This window comes from Rhamphochromis sp. 'chilingali' (assembly GCF_963969265.1).
Source record: "Rhamphochromis sp. 'chilingali' genome assembly, chromosome: 2".
Lineage (NCBI taxonomy): Eukaryota > Metazoa > Chordata > Actinopteri > Cichliformes > Cichlidae > Rhamphochromis > Rhamphochromis sp. 'chilingali'.
In genome coordinates, this window is record NC_137930.1 from 44,325,736 (window position 1) to 44,343,114 (window position 17,379).

Below are 17,379 nucleotides of genomic sequence, written 5' to 3' on the forward strand. Positions count from 1 at the left end.
CATCATCTGTATAAAAGACACCTGTCCACAGCCTCAAACAGTCAGACTCCAAACTCCGCCATGGCCAAGACCAAAGAGCTCTCGAAGGACACCAGGAAAAGTATTGTAGACCTGCACCAGACTGGGAAGAGTGAATCTACAATAGGCAAGCAGCTTGGTGTGAAAAAATCAACTGTGGGAGCAATCATCAGAAAATGGAAGACATACAAGACCACTGATAATCTCCCACGATCTGGGGCTCCACGCAAGATCTCATCCCGTGGGGTCAAAATGATCGTGAGAACGGTGAGCAAAGATCCCAGAACCACACGGGGGGACCTGGTGAATGACCTGCAGAGAGCTGGGACCAAAGTAACAAAGGTCACCATCAGTAACACACTACAACGGCAGGGAATCAAATCCCGCAGTGCCAGACGTGTCCCGCTGCTGAAGCCAGTGCATGTCCAGGCCCGTCTGAAGTTTGCCAGAGAGCACATGGATGATACAGCAGAGGATTGGGAGAATGTCATGTGGTCAGATGAAACCAAAGTAGAACTTTTTGGTATAAACTCAACTCGTCGTGTTTGGAGGAAGAAGAATACTGAGTTGCATCCCAAGAACACCATACCTACTGTGAAGCATGGGGGTGGAAACATCATGCTATGGGGCTGTTTTTCTGCCAAGGGGACAGGACGACTGATCCGTGTTAAGGACAGAATGAATGGGGCCATGTATCGTGAGATTTTGAGCCAAAACCTCCTTCCATCAGTGAGAACTTTGAAGATGAAACGAGGCTGGGTCTTCCAACATGACAATGATCCAAAACACACCGCCCGGGCAACAAAGGAGTGGCTCCGTAAGAAGCATTTGAAAGTCCTGGAGTGGCCTAGCCAGTCTCCAGACCTCAACCCCATAGAAAATCTGTGGCGGGAGTTGAAAGTCCGTGTTGCTCGGCGACAGCCCCAAAACATCATTGCTCTCGAGAAGATCTGCATGGAGGAATGGGCCAAAATACCAGCTACTGTGTGTGCAAACCTGGTAAAGACCTATAGTAAACGTTTGACCTCTGTTATTGCCAACAAAGGTTATGTTACAAAGTATTGAGTTGTATTTTTGTTATTGACCAAATACTTATTTTCCACCCTGATTTACGAATAAATTCTTTACAAATCCTACCATGTGGATTCATGGATTTTTTTTTCACATTCTGTCTCTCACAGTTGAAGTGTACCTCTGGTGCAAATTACTGACCTCTGTCATCATTTTAAGTGGGGGAACTTGCACAATCGGTGGCTGACTAAATACTTTTTTGCCCCACTGTACATGGAATGCGCACTCAAAACCGGATCGCAAGAGTACGTTTGCTGATAGCAACGCCACGTGATTCAGCTAATAACACAAGGATTTCATCATTTGTGAAGCCACGCTGAAAATAATCAGCAATTTGTGCGTTCATGACTGGCTGTAATACTGGTAGCTTAGCTGTAGCATTTGTAGCTGAGGGCTTCAGCTTCCAGGTAACAAGAAAATGACATCATTCAGCACTAACTCGAAATTTCGAGTTATTAACTAAAGAATATTTGCAAAAAGTAAGTCGAAATTTCGAGTTATGGATACTTTTTTTTTTGTGGTGGAAACGGGCTTCCATACTTATTAGTGCTGTACAATCAGCCCTGTTTGTTGTTTTGTTTCTTCCCTGTCAGTTGTGAGTTTATCTTAGACCCCAGGAAGACAGGGCTAGAAGTCTGTCAATAACCCCCTAACATTGTCAGGGTCAAATGGAAGACGTCAACTTGTCAGCAAACACTTGGCAACTGCTGGCTAGACAGCAATGAAACCGTGAAATGTGTGACAGAAACCCAAAATGATATGAACTATAAAATGGAAACTAAGTAGCTGCTGCTTCTTTTACCACTATGAAGCAGTGAAAATAGATTGTGAATAGAATGTGAAGTAGAGAAAATAGAATTCATGACAAATGTCACAAATCTTACGATCAGAAGCTGCAAAGCAGTTAAAGATAATCTACCTTCAGAGGCTGTCAGGTTTTTGTTAAACTGATGATTTCACTTTAGACAGGGAGAAAGAATCAAAGGAGCACTTTTTAAATCAGAGTATGGCATCAAATCAATTAAACTTCTGAATTATTATTCAGGTTAATTAAGCCAAGTGGGGTGTTAATCAGTTTCAGCTGCTTTGTTGTTAATGAAATTAACAACAGGTACACTTGACGAGCAACAATGACACAAACAACAAAACAGGAATAGTTTCAAACGTCAGGGACCAGGGACATTTTTCCCTCCTCATCTTTTCTCTTTTGCATTTGACTACAGGTCAGAGTCCTTGCTGGTAGCTTGAGGCATACCTAGACTGTACAGAATGGCACATCAACACATGTCATTGCCAAAAGGTTTGCTTTGTATCTCAGCATGATCTGAAATGCATGGGAGACAGGCAGTTACTCTAGGAGAGCTGGTCAGGGCTTCAAGAGGGTGGAATCAGGGGCCAGTGCCCTCTAATGCTATTGAATACCATAACTGGCATCCTGTGGTTTTAAGAGCAGGGTCAGGCAGGCAAGTAGGTTTAACCTGAATATATGGGAGGGAAGTGAAGTGGAAACTGGAAAAGCCACGGAAGATGTTAAGCTGCTTAAAATTTTGTTTAACATGACCAGTTTGGTTGTGGGCCAGTCATGGGCTAGGGATGCATATCCCTGGAAGGATGCACATACCTCTACAGGCAAGGCAACAGCACCCTGAATGCCATGAGGGGTCAGAATGAAATCCTGGACCCATCATCAGACTCTAAGCTTGTGCAGTGGATCTTCAGTTGCTCCTGGTGTGCAACAATGCCCAACCTCATCCAGTAAGCAGTTTTTGAAGGATAAGGAAACTGTTACCACTGACTGGCCCACATGCTTTCCTGACCTAAATCCAACAGAGCACCACTAGCATATTATGTTTTGGAACATCCAACACCGCCAGGTAACACGCCCGATTGTCCAGAAGTTCCAATCTGGGAGGAGACTCCTTGTAGATAATACAAACTACTGAAAACCATTTTGAGTTACTGCTATGAAATTTTGGGAAAATAGACTATTCTGCCCTCATTTTTTAACTTTGATTTTTGAGGTGTTTTTCATTTCAGCCCCATGTAAGTTGATCACAAGGGCCACTACTGAGGAAGGCTGCGCAGAGGGTAATTAACACAGACCAAAAAATTATTGGCTGCAATCTGTCACCCCTGGACACTATTACCAGCTCCTCCTGTCTCAGGGAAACCAGGGCCATCACAGGTGACACCTTGCACCCCGCCTACCACCTGTTTGATCTACTGCCCTGTGGTCAACGCCTCAGGTCAATCAGGTCCCACACCTCCAGACTCACAAACAGCTTCTTCCCCTAGACCATTCGGACTCTTAACAATCATTATTCCCCCACACCTCACCCCTGCCCACTCACCTCACCAATCTGGGCCATGGTCTAAGTAACTCTCATCACTCAGACACATGGACTGAGACCAAATCCTTTTGCACTGCTTCCAAGCACTTTGCGCTCCAATGTGTGCCTTTCTCTTGTTTTGTATATATTCCTCCTAACTGTATATATTTCTTCTGTTTGTTATTTATTCCTGCTGTCTTACTATTGATATTTTATTCCTGCAGAGTTAGCGTGGAGAACCCATGATTTTGTTGTAAATGTACAATGACAATAAAGGGCTATTCTATTCTATCATATTCTATTGCTGTTGGCTCTGAAACAAGGCATTTCTGTTTTAGTCATTTATTCAGCAAACCTTTCCATAAATTTATAGAAATCGTGTCTTTTGACATATTTCCATGTACTTAAGAATCATGTTATTAACATATCTAAAATCATTCATTTCAACTGACTCAATTTTAGAGTGTTTCTCTACTCTATGATATCTTATATACACTACTGTTTTACTTGAGGGAGTTGATGTTGTAATTAGATTTATTTGCTGTCTGGATTAAATTGTTCTACATTGTCTCATGATGTGTATTTTCTTATTCATAGTTTTTTTCTGACCTGCCATGGACATTTGCATATGCTCATTAATATGCACTGTCCCTTTAAAATGAATAAGTAAATATCAAGATTTAAGCCAGCTACAGCAATATTTACTGCTCCATTTGACATTTGACAGGAGCATTGTTTTCTTTTTATCATATCAGCATGATTTAAAAAACAAACAAACAACAACACCATGAATATGAGCTGTTTGTACTTTCAGTTTATTTCTCCCTGACAATAACAGTGTGATGACAGGAAGCAGGTTTTCCGCTGATCTGGAGTGATGCAGGAGGATTTGCCCTGAGGATGGAAACGGACAGGGTGAGCTGGGGAGTCAGGGTTGGTATACTAATCAGTACTAAGAAGCTGTCAGGACCAACAAGTACTGTATCAGTGTTAAGGAAAAGGCTGCAGAAGATGATGTGACAAAAAACATATCAGGAGTTAATTCTCATCACCAATATTTTCATAAAAAGAAGAGATAACAGCTAGCTTGATTGCTACAAGTTCTCACTCCTCACTCTTCACATTCTCGAAAGAAACTTGACAAAAGTTCTTTTTGTAAAGACAAATTGACAAGTAAGAAAAGAAAAGCGTGTCAGGAAAACTGGGTCCGATTAGTACAGAAACCCGTTATTATTAGTTATACAGGACATAAGATTTTTATCACTTGTGGGGACCAGTTTCTCAAAGGATTTCTAGACTATTTAAAGTATGGTCAGTGATTTTTCTTGGCCAACATGACATCTTCAAATTGTTTGTTTTCACTTCCAAACACAAAACTACTGAGTTTTCTATCCAAGAGAACAAAAAAATAAACTTGAAGATTTTCTGTGTATTTGGTTTGGATAAAGGACTTTGCAGTTTTTGTTTACTTTACTGCTGACTATTGGTTTCATTTCAAATATGTCTGTCTGACTCCTGAAATTTGATGTTTTCAGATACAAAAAAGCTGCAAACTGTTGTCAAGTGAAAGCAGTAAGCAGTTTTGTCCAGTCATATACTGTAGCTCAGTTTGATGGTTGAACATTGGCTGTGTGTCACCACACACGTGTCAGTAGGGATCACATCCTATGGCAGGCAGTGAGCACTGCCCTCCCACAGCTTAACCCAAAAACGTCATGGCTACACTGGGCTGCTGTGGCGAGAGGTGAGGAGATGAATCTGAAGAAACATTTGATGATAATCTGAATCAACAATGTTAGCAACGGCATGCTGTGACATCATTATCCTAAGGCTTTGAGAGAACTAATGCAACACATCTTTGTGTTGACCCAGCATCCCATCTGAAGCCTGCAGCTGGGAACATCAGGATGCATGTGTGGAGTAACTTAGTCCATTACACACATAGCTGTGTGACCAGTGACACATTCAGCATTAAAAGTAAGCCAGCTTTTTAATTCTACTTCTATAAAAGGAGGTCTAGAAAAATAGAAGAATTGATTGAAAATGTCTTTGTGTTACACAACAACACAACAGGAACACAACAAAACTGAGCTTGACAACTAGCTTGAGGAAATCTATTGTTATATATTATAGCGGTTTTCTTACAGCACCTTCAACTTCAATGCTTTAGACAAATCTCTCTACCCTCTGACCTGTAAGCTCAACAAAAGCACAAGAATAAAATAAAAACTAGAAAGCGAAAATTTCTGAAGAAATTTTAAGTGTGCCTATGCCGCCGCTAATCAGTGTAGTTTGCCATTCAAACGGCTACAGAGAGCAAAACTCAGCAGAGCAGCCATTCTCCACCATGAACTATGGTAAAACCAAACACCGCTCGCACCTCACAGATGACAGCTTACAGTTTTGTGTAAAGATGGGGTGACTTCGTACAGCCCCGATTTGCAGACGCTGTGCGCAGAGGTTCATAAGCAGACCCGACAATGTTTGCATGAACACGCTTTGAAGCATTACGTTATGGACCACTTTTCACACATAGTTGCTGTACCCACACAGCCGGCTGTAGCTTTCATCTTACAGCCCGACACATACCCAAAAAAACAAAAACAAAACAAACAAAAAAAAAAAACAGAAGAGAGAGCACAGACTTTACGCCTGAGAGGCGTGATTGCAGATGCCGCTGAGGTGGGTCCACCTCCCCTGCAGCGGCACTGCAGACCACGCCCTGCCACACACATCAAACACGTAAAATAAATATTTATGCACTTTTGCATTCACTTTTTGTTTTTTGTTATTTTTACACAGTGTTCTGAATAAATCCAGCTTTGTGTCTTCTTCCATTCTACCTGAAGTACGGGACAAACTGTGTTCCTTTTCAGCTCAATACGAAACGTGTAATATTTTCTCTGAATGCGGGACGATTCCGTTTGCACGGGGCGGTTGGCAACCCAATAACTAACCTTATGAATACAATAAAGTTCACCATCAGTAACACAGCACCCACCCAGCTGTACGACTTATTGGTCATGTCCAAATTCATGGGCTGCATCCTCCTGAGGCCACATTTGTAGACCGATTACGTCACAGCAACGCGCCGAAGGCTGTTCAAATTCGTAGACTGCACCTGAATGCAGCCGACAAATGCGTCCTCCTTTTCCCCGAATTTGAAGGATGGGTCGGGTGTGTCCTTCGTGGCCCACCATATCCCAGAACTCATAGCGCGGCCCAGCCAAATCAGAATCAGAAAGGGTTTTATTGCCAAATGTTGGGCAGGTTTACAACATTAGGAAATTGCTGCGGTGCTTCAGTGCAGACATACTGTCATAAATTATGCTTAAATAGACATGAAAATAAGAATAAAAATTAAAAGTTAAAAATTAAAAGTGCTAAATAGATAGGTATATACATGATATATACACATGAGTGCAGGTGGTGATCAGTGCCAAACATGGAATGATGCAGTCAACACAGCGTAGGGTCATGTGTTAGGGGTGGGAACAGTCATAAGGTTATTGTTCATGTGTCCAACAGCAGAGGGGAAGAAACTGTTCTTATGGCGAGAGGTTCTGGTGCGAATGGACCGGAGCCCCCTGCCTCCAGTTTCAAACTCCAGTTTCCAGCAATGGCGGCTGCTACTAAGTTTTAAAATTACTCTTACTAATCTTTCTGGGTCACAAAATAAACTTTTAACATATTTTCAGGCAAGAAAGTAGCTGTGTAAACATCAAATATCTGCTCGGTTTATCAAGATATCGCATATTTGCCAAAGTGCTTCGATGTTTTCGGAGACGTCTGCTACCCACCAGCTCGACAGCTAGCCGGGAGCTCGAGGGTTACTGATGCGGCCGAGAACGGCACAACTCCCGGCACATCATTTTCAGATCATCGCGGACTTTCGCTACTCGGGTTAAATGTAATATATAATTCACTTAGACAACCTACAAATGTTATTGTTGGGCTTTTTTCAGTGTTTTGTTTGTTCGTGAGTAAATCGGTTTGGCTGAGATTAAAGCTATTAGATTAGATTAGATAAAATAAAACTTTATTAATCCCCCTCCTCCTTGGTTTTTACACAGCTGACTAAACGTCAAACAGAAACCTGATTAAACAGAAGTATGAGACAGTCGAGAATTTACGCCAGTGTCCTGTTATATTTTAGATATCAAGGAGCAGACGGCTGAGTTTATAAAACTCCACCGAGACAGCGGCGACGCTAATCTGAAGGCTAGACCGTCCAATTTCACGGCAGTTTACTTCCGGCCTACCCGACCTCCTCAGGAGGATGCAGCCCATGAATTTGGACACGACCAGTGTAACTGATTGTAAAAAGTCAGCACAACGAAAATATAAATAACATCTTACCTGACATTCAGTTCACCGGACACTCGTACCGGCGGCGTGAGGGTGAGGGTGAGGGGGGTGAAACCAGACAGAGAACCGCTGCCCTCCGTTGTAGCTCCGCGTTAGCCACCACCAAACAACCGAGTTATTTTTTCCACATCGAACAGCATCTGGACAATCCACCACCTTTCACTGTTCTTACCGTTACTAAAATGAATACATGAATCACCAGCCCATATAAATGAAAAATAAATCCAGCAGCCAACCAAGAGTCATTAAGAAAGACTAGGGGGTGGAACGAGAGCGTGAGCCGGCCTATGTGTGAGCCAGCCCGGCCTGGGTGTCACACAAGCCGCGCTAGCCAGCTAGCTGCCATGCGGCGCTAGCAGTAACATCGTGAGAGATATGGGACTTCTTGATAAAATATGGGACTCCTTGATAAAACGAGCAGATATTTGAAGTTTACACACCTACATTCTCGCCTGAAAACCGGTCGATCAGCGGCCGCCTCGCATGTTTCTTTCCCCACATACGAGGGGAAAGAGACACATACCGGTGGCTAGCTAGCTCCGCATTAGCCACCACCAAACAACTCAGTTTTTTCTCATCGACCAGCATCATCGGCCCATATAAATGAAAAAAAAAGTCCAGCTAAGACAAAGACTGTTTGCAGAGCGATCGGGGATGAAAGGAGTTAGAGACGCCAAGCCTGGGTGCTTTTGAGTGAAGCGGCGCTAGCCGGCTAGCTAGCCAACATCGTGAAAAATCTGTTGCCAATATGGGATGTCTTGACAAAACGAGCAGATATTTGACGTTTACACACCTACATTCTCGCCTGAAAATATCTTAAAAGTTTACTTTGTGACCTAGAAACACGAATAAGAGGAATATATTAAACCAAGTGGCAGCCGCCATTGTTTGACTGGGTAGAGGCGTGCTATGAATTTGTAGGATATGCAGTTTCCCACCAAGCATACACCCTTGCCATTACCGTAACTATTCAATGCTTCGCGCAACCTTAAGAATTCCAATGGTTCCTGAAAGCACCGACGCTGTGCGCGCCGTTGATATTGTCATCATTATGGTAATCCAAATACGGGGACATACCACTAGAGCAGTGGTTCTTAACCTTGTTGGAGGTACCGAACCCCACCAGCTTCATATGCGCATTCACTGAACCCCTCTTTAGTGAAAAATAAAATGTGATTTTTTTTTACTGGTGCACAAAATGAGCCATGCATGTCATGGCGAAGGCTCTGCCGAACCCCTGAGACCGACTCACCGAACCCCTAGGGTTCGATCGAACCCAGGTTAAGAACCACTGCACTAGAGTGAGCCAACACACCACAAATTAAGTTTCACTTACATTTGAAGTTAAGTTTCACTTTGCTAAGTTTCACTTTGCTTCCCATTCATTTCAATGGGCAAAAACTTGCATTAAAATATTCATATTTAAAAAACTATAGAAGTAATAAACACCAAAAGTCATAGCAACTCATTCCAGCTCCAGCCGCACAAAATGATATAACATATGTGAACCTTGTCTCAAAACTGTGGGGCGAATTACGGTCCAAAATTTCAAATAATAATAATAAATCCGAGCAATAGTAATAAGTGTGCCTTTTGGCATAGGCACACTTAATAAAACGTCGATAAAAGACCAAATATTATTATTACTGTTTCGCTATCTTGTTTTGTTTTTAACTAATGTGCTCTCTTTTATAATACTGATGGAACAGCAGAGCTGGTAGGTGCAGATCTCATTAGTCCTTCTGCACAGTCACTGTTACTGATAAAAAGAGGGGGAGAGACACAGGATTTTATCCCACATAAAGCATGAAGCAAAAGTAGCATAGTCTTTGCTGGTGAGACAGAACGGATCAATGATAAAAGATTTCGCTTACTATAAATGGTCAACACAAACATACAGATCTAAGTTGAACAACACAACATAAATTGTATTATGGCATGATTTTTCACGGTTCTTTTCCTGAATGCAGAACCGTTCAAAAACTACGTCTTTCATGACTCCTTAGGTTTTTTAAAATAGATATCAAATAATTTCATAACCTTGAAAATTCCAGATAACCCCGTAAAGACTGCATGTTCTTCAAGAACTATCTTTATTATTATAGCATATTATCTTTATGCTCCAAGTATTCCCGCAAAAATGAAGATTAATGTTTCACATCAGTGTAAACACTGAGACATTGTCCAGTTAATCCTCTCGGTGCGAATTGTGACTTCTGACATAAAAAACTGGCAGAGATATAGAGAGAGCAATATTAACATGAGGAATGTGAAAATGGAATCTGGGGCAAAAAGGGTGAATAAACATAGTGATTAAACCATCACAGATGGAACTGGCTTGGTAATAGCCTTTTCTACACACACGGAGCAAGAGGGAGTGAGAGAGAGAGAGAGCTTTAGCTGAAAGCTAGAAGCACAGTGGGGTGTGTAGTGAATTGTTTGGTTGCTTGAAAAAAATACAGTTAACCTCCTAAGACCCGAACTCTTCTATGACATGCATTATTAATTTCTCTTTGATATTTTGTCACGGCTGCCGGGGCGAGCCATGTGGTGAAGGAGGAAAAGGACCCAAAATGCAGGCAGTTGACTGGTGATGAGAGTGACGTTTATTTACAGAAGTGGCAGTGACAGAACAGGCAGTGAGGAATGACAAATGACTGGAGAAACCTAAACTGGGAAAACTAAACAACAAACCTGAGAGCATAAGAAACGGTGCGCGTTGCCGCAGACAGAGGAACTGAACACCATGGAACACAGACAAACCAGCAACAGACAGGAGAACACACAGGGCTTAAATACACACACCAGTAATCAGGGGATGAGAGACAGGAGGGCAACACACCTGGGAGAAATCAGAGCTGACGGGACAGGGGAAACGTAACCTGAACACACTCACATGAGACGGGGACCTTCAGAATAAAACAGGAAACTCAGACACAACCAGACAAGACACTGAACTAAACTGACAGATTCACAAGCAGACAGTGTGACACCATAGACAGACAGAACACAGTGGGACCAGGGCAGGCACAGAACAGAAACCTAACAAATGGCAAATCATAACAGAATACATACTCAGAATAAACAAAAGCATAAAGAAACACAAAACACTCAGTCGGCAGACTCAGGACCATGACATATTTGGTCTGATTGGGACCTGATGAATGTAAAAACAAAGAATTACCAGATTTTTTTTTTTAACCTAAATTTTGTTTCTAAGAAAAATGAGAGCCACATATGAGGATATTCATTTAAAATTTCGATAGAACAGTAGCAGTATAGTGTCCTCGTAAGTGGATATTAGGCCCCTGTAGAGAAAGGTTAAGTATTTTGGTCTAAATAACCCAAAATGTGATGTCCACATATGTGGACGCCAGGTCCTAGGAGGTTAAAGGTTTTGTCTCTGTCGTCAAAGCACATTGTGTTTCCTCTCCACAAGCATTTGAAATAAGTCAGAAACTCAGACAGTGAAGTGGCGGGTTGGGGGGGATTGGGTGGAGGAGGAGGGGGTATCAGTTCAGGTTTGGAATTTAACAAAAGTGGAATATTTAGTAAAGGCACATAAGTCCTGACGTCCTGTAGCGCATTCAAACTTGCAGCTGTTCACTTCAGATTTAGGTGTTAACACATGCTCACTATTTCTTGAAGCTCCCACACAGAAAGAGGCCCATTTCATCTGAAAGAAAACAGCAGGGACTTGTGCCTCAAACCTGCCACCAGCTAACATCAAGATATGATGGAATGACGAAGAAGGTCAGAATGAATAACCATAAACTGTATTTATGTAGTCAGCATTTTGTCATAAAAACAGACTGAAGTGATCTGCTATCTGTGGTGCTAAAAAAAATGGGCAAATTAATACAACTAAATGTCTAGATAGGGGATGAATACGGGAGAATCTGCCACGAAGCTAAGGGAGGATTCAAGGTCACGCAATCCAGCCCTAACTATATGCTTTAGCAAAAAGGAAAGTTTCTAATCGTAAAAATAGAGAGGGTGTCTGTCTCCTGAATCCACACTGGAAGCTGTTTCCACAGAAACCAGAAAGCTGAAGGCTCTGTCTCCCATTCTACTTTTAAATATTAAATATTTTAAATGAACCACAAGTAAACCCGCAATCTGCAAACGAAGTTCTCTAATGGGTGATATGGCACGATATCCATCATTAAGATAAGATGGGGCCTGATTATTCAAGACCTTGTATGTGTCAGGAGCAGGATTTTAAATTCAATTCTGGATTTAACAGGGAGCGAATGAAGAGAAGCCGATATAGGAGAAATATGCTCTCTCTTTCTAGTCCCTGTCAGGACTCTTGCTGCAACAATTTGGCTCAACTGAAGGCTTTTCAGAGAGTTTTTAGGACATCCTGATAATAATATCTTAGAAGCCTAGAAGTAATAAATGCATGAATTACATTCAGCATCATTCTGAGACAGAATGAAGAAAGCAGTCCTGCATATTTGTTTAATATGTGCATTGAAGGACATGTCCTGGTCAAAAATGACTCCAAGGTTCCTCACAGTGTTACTAGAGACCAAAGTAATGCCATCCATAGTAAGACTTCTGGTGTGTGTTGTCTGGCTTCATGGACAGTTAAAGCTGTGTGTCATCTGCATAGCAGGGAAAATGTATGCTAGGCCTTCTGATGATCATTGATGATCATGATCCGATCATTTAGTTTTACTAGATGATGGCTGTGCTAGTCAGCCTCTCCTGACACTGCCCCAAAAGCCAAAAACCACCCTACCACAGTTTATTTTGTCGTCTACCTTTATGTGGTCAGCTAATCGATGTTCGTTCATATTCTTGCAGAGGACACATCCCCTTCTGATGCTTTAAATACATTATAAAGGGATGTAGGGTACTTCTTTAACAATGTCTCCTTACCTGATTTACAGAATTATAGTCATGTTTTATCTTACTCTATATTTAAATTGAATGTAATTAGGACATTATACCTTAGTGGCTTCTTATCTTAGTGGCCCTCCTTAGTGCCTGTGTGGTGCCACATTTGCCTCTTTTATGAAAAATCCATTCTTTGGCTTGATTCTAGAAGGAGGCAAAAACTCAGCCTCAAGGGGTAATGAGCTAGTGTACTTCTCAAGCACTGGTCCAAAGCTTGGATAAGAGGGATGTTTTTTCCAAGGAGGAGTATCTAACAAAACACCTCTTGAGGTTGTGAAGGCCTAGCAGTGTCTCCACTTTCTGAGGAGCCTTAGGGGGATCAACCTGAAGAGGGAGCTGCTGACCATCTTCTTCCGCTGCTAAATTGAGAGTGTGCTGACGTATTGCATTTCTACGTGGTTCTCGAGCTGCACCACGGCACACACAAACGCATTACAAAAGGTTATTAACATGGCCCAGAAAAGCTTTTACAGCAGGGCTATAGCCTTAGTCAATGCTGATACCTGATGTTATTTTTGCACAAACATTTTCTTACCTGCACGTACTGTGCATTTCATCTCTGAACATACTGGATATTTTATCTTCTTCACATATTGTATGTATTTTATTTTGTATAAGTGGCATTGATTTATTGTGCTTTGTCTGTCGTCATCACCGATGTGGGACAATACTAACATTTTTTGTACTATTGTATAAAATAAAACTGTGCAATGACTACAAAGAGTTAAACTTGAAAGTTGTGCTAATGCAAACATGAAGATCCCTTTACTGTGGCAACCCCTTGGAAATAAGGGGACTACACAAAGTGCCTCTATACGGTATAGTGTCCTGTAAAATAAAACATATTTTTAAAAAGTACCCAAAAGAGCTAAAAACCAACTACAAAAGTTGCTGATCAAAATTAATGTATGTAACGTGATGTAACTTAATAGCTGGGAGAAGATTTGCTTCTTCTCTTGGTTTCATATCATCGTAAACAAATTATATTTAGCCAGAGAGACATTTTAAGACATCAACTAGGCCTTTTAGAAACTTGAATTAGGATGTTTCTATAAATTATGATATGTTCTAGACATATTAATTACTCAGTTAATCAAAAAAAATCTCATTCCTGTTCCATAGCTGAGGTACAACTGGCAACACTGAGTGGACTAGGGAAAGCCTCTCCCACAGCAGTTAGAGCTACTAACACATTCAGACATGACGGCCGAACAGCAGAGAGGAAGAGACGAGCATGGGAGTGTGTCAGAAACACAAATGAAGCATGAAGTGTGTACAAAGACAGAATAAGAAGATGGCTCCTCCATTTATGACAGAGTCTCCCAAGATGACAGCCCATCCCTCCCCGTTTGACCGACTTATTCAAGCATAAAAACCCTCGGCGTTCCAATAAATGTCTTGTTACTGTTTGATCTCATCAGTGTCACTTCCAACCCTGACTCAACACTTGCCATGCATCACCAATGCATTTTAAAACGTGTCCGTGGTGATGGGGAGGGTGGAACCAAACCCTTGAGCTTATCTGATAAATCAGGTAGCAAAGTGAATGACAAATTACCAATCGCCACAAAAAACAGCTGCACAGGAGCATCTGAGCACTTCAGATATTGAGGGAAAAAAAGATTAGTAGCATGTGAATGTGTGTTTAAGTCAAACACACATTCACATCTTCTGTGTGACTCAGAGCACTTAAAGGAGAGCATCAAAGCCAAGGGTTTTTCAAGGCAAATAATAGTTTTTAAGCAAATAATGTATTCATCATCACTTAGTTATAGAAATCCAATGGAAAAACACACGGACTCTTCCCAAAAAAAAAACATCTGCTGAGTGGGTGGACGCCTGAAGGACATAGTTTAAAGAAGTTTGATTGAGAAAAACATAAAACTTTAAGATAGAATCTAAACAGATGAAAATACACTATCTTCAGTCAATAAATGTCAGAAAATATAACTTTCTCTGATTGATCTACAACATGACTAAAATTACTAAACTTTATTTTTAAAGTATATAATTACAGGGTACAGCGTAGTGGAGGTAGTATCACTATTGAAAGGGACAACTGTATTTTCCAGGAGTGACTGCAGTTCATTCAGTAGGTAGAAAATTCACCACATTCACTTTGCAACCCCTGCAGCCGAGCTGGAAAATGATAAGTGCCTAGGAACCTAGGAAAACCTTGGAAATACAACATTGACAGAGCTGCTTTGTTTTATTACTTCCGGCAACACAGAAACATGTCAGTGATAGAATCCAGTGTAGCAATATCTCAACAGACTGGAAACATATACACTCCTGCAGCGCAGATCTATAAGGTGAAGTGAAAAGATTGGCGATAGATTGGTTGGTGGTTATGAATGAGTTGCAGCTGCATTGACATTCAGAAGGTCTATAGACAATGCATGTTCAATTCCAACAGGAGAGGTAAAAGAGTCATGTTAATTGAAATTCTCTGAGATGGACAGGAGGGGAGTGAGAAAGGCAAATAAGTGCTGGAGTGGGGAAATAAGGCTGAATGAAAACCTCCAGAGTAAGAAATAATTAACTGGAAGGCATTTTAGCAATTTCAAAGTCAAACTACACGTAAATGCCCAGGCTAAGACTTGAAATAGTTGCATGTTCCTTTTTTTGACTCAACTTACACTGCTAAAAGAATTAAAGGAACACTTTGAAAACACGCATCTCAATGGCAAGAAAAAACACATCCTGGATACTTATGCTGAACTGAGTAATGTGTTAGAAAGGATGCCATGTTATTTGATGGAAAGGAAAATTATCAGCCTACAGACGGTTGTATTCAAATAAACTCTAAAAATCAAAATGAATAAATGATATACCATGCTAGTCCATTTAGCTAAAATTTTATTATAGCAATTAAAAATGGAAAAAACTCAATAGTTTTTTTTGGCATGCTCCTAACGAGACGACAGATGATGGCTCCTTCCAGATCTGGACAGATATGATCTGGACAAGATATGCCTGCATACTCTCAGGAACCCAGGCTGTTCATGCTGAATTGTGTTACAGGCAGGATATCATTTTTTGTGGCATCTCCAGATGAATTCACACCTGTCACATGTGCTCAGGGAAAATTTGTTCCCATCTGTGAAAAGCACAGTGCGCCAGTGTTGTTCTGTTAGTCTATGGCAAATGCAAATCGAGCTTCACTGTCCGAGGCAGTGAACACAGAGCCTAGTAAAAGATGTCGGGCCCTCAGGCAAATTCAACTCAATTCAGTTTTATTTATATACTGCCAAATCACAACAACATTTGCCTCAAGGCATTTTTTCTATTGTAGTGTAAAGACCCTAAAATAATACAATCCAAGATTCCTAACAGTGTTACTAAAGGCCAAGTTAATGCCGTCCAGATCAAGTATCTGGTTAGACACTGTTTCCAAGATTTATAGAGCCAAGTACATTTAGTTTAATTTGAATTCAGATAAAACTAAATTCAAGATTAGAGATTAGAGATCATCCAGGTTTTTATGTCTTTAACCTCCTAAGACCTGAACTCTTCCAAGGCATGGATTTTTAATTTCTCTTTGATATTTGGGCTGGTTGGGGCCCGATGAATGTAATGAATTACCAGATTTATTTTTTTTTACCTTATTTTTGTTTTTAAGAAAAATAAGAGCCACATATGAGGATATTTGTTTAAAACTTTGATAGAACAGTAGCAGTATAGTGTAAGAGGATATCAGGCCCATGTAGAGCAAAATTGAGTATTTTGGTCTAAATAACCCAAAATGTGATGTCCACATATGTGGACGCCAGGTCCTAGCAGGTTAAGACATTCCTGCACTTTAACTAAATGGTGTTTGTTATCTGGCTTTCTTTCTAGCAAGGAAAATGTAGGCTATGCAATCGAATGATACTGCCTAGGTGAAGCATCTATAATGTAAAGTGAACTGGTCCTAGCACAGAAACCTGTCGAACTCCATTATTAATCTTTGTGTGTGAAGCAGACTCCCCATTTACATGAACAAACTGGATTTTATTAGACGGATACAGCGGGTAAAATAAGTATTGAACAAGTCAGCGATTTCGTAAGCAGATATGTCTACAACTGCTGCTTACATGAAATTCTCAATGTTTGTAACAACCCTTTCAATCAAACCATATCCATAAATTATGTTATGTGTCTTGACGCATGCACAATCATCCAGGTAAGGAAATTCCAAAAGGTTGATTCTGTTCATCTTGATGAAGCCTTTTCAATGGGAGAGATGTTTCATCACTCAATCCTGACTTCTTCAGTTTTCAGTCACTTGGATGAGTGACGAAATGTTTCTCCCACTAAAAATGCTATGTCCATATGAACAGAATCAACTTTTTCTGATATGGTATGTGTCATAATGAAAAATGACATAGGGAAAAAGTAATTGAAGACATAAAGAAAAGGAAGTGAAAAAAGCACGAGAAGGCATGACACAAGCTGAAATCTATCAGTAATTTTTCATTTTTTCAGCATATGATACTGGCACGCTTCATATAATTGAAGGAAGGATGAATGGAAAATAGATAAATAGAAAAGAGATATTCTTGACAAAAAATCTGCTAACATCTACCAGGTTGATGAAGATGAATGAGTGTGGTTGTTGTCATCTGGTGAGAATTTGACTGTAATAGCACCTTTAGAAATATATTTACTTGGAAAACTGGTGACATGTTCAATACTTATTTTAATC

The 17,379-nt window shown here is 40.8% G+C and overlaps 1 protein-coding gene across 7 annotated transcripts in view; it reads right to left on the reverse strand.

Moving 5' to 3' along the window:
• LOC308390315 (metabotropic glutamate receptor 8-like) overlaps positions 1-17,379 on the reverse strand; it is a 147,713-nt gene that overhangs the window by 104,282 nt on the left and 26,052 nt on the right. Inside the window, exon 1 of one of the 7 annotated variants that reach the window (XM_080872184.1) lies at positions 7,779-8,676. The exons of 5 other annotated variants lie outside the window; for them this stretch is intronic. Coding sequence is in view for 1 of the 2 variants with exons in the window: in XM_080872183.1 (XP_080728309.1) it covers positions 6,421-6,465 (45 nt within the window). In the remaining variant the exon portion in view is untranslated. Of the gene's footprint in view, positions 1-6,420; positions 6,532-7,778; positions 8,677-17,379 lie in introns of those variants that run through there. One more of the 7 variants, XM_080872183.1, reaches the window with a different exon arrangement.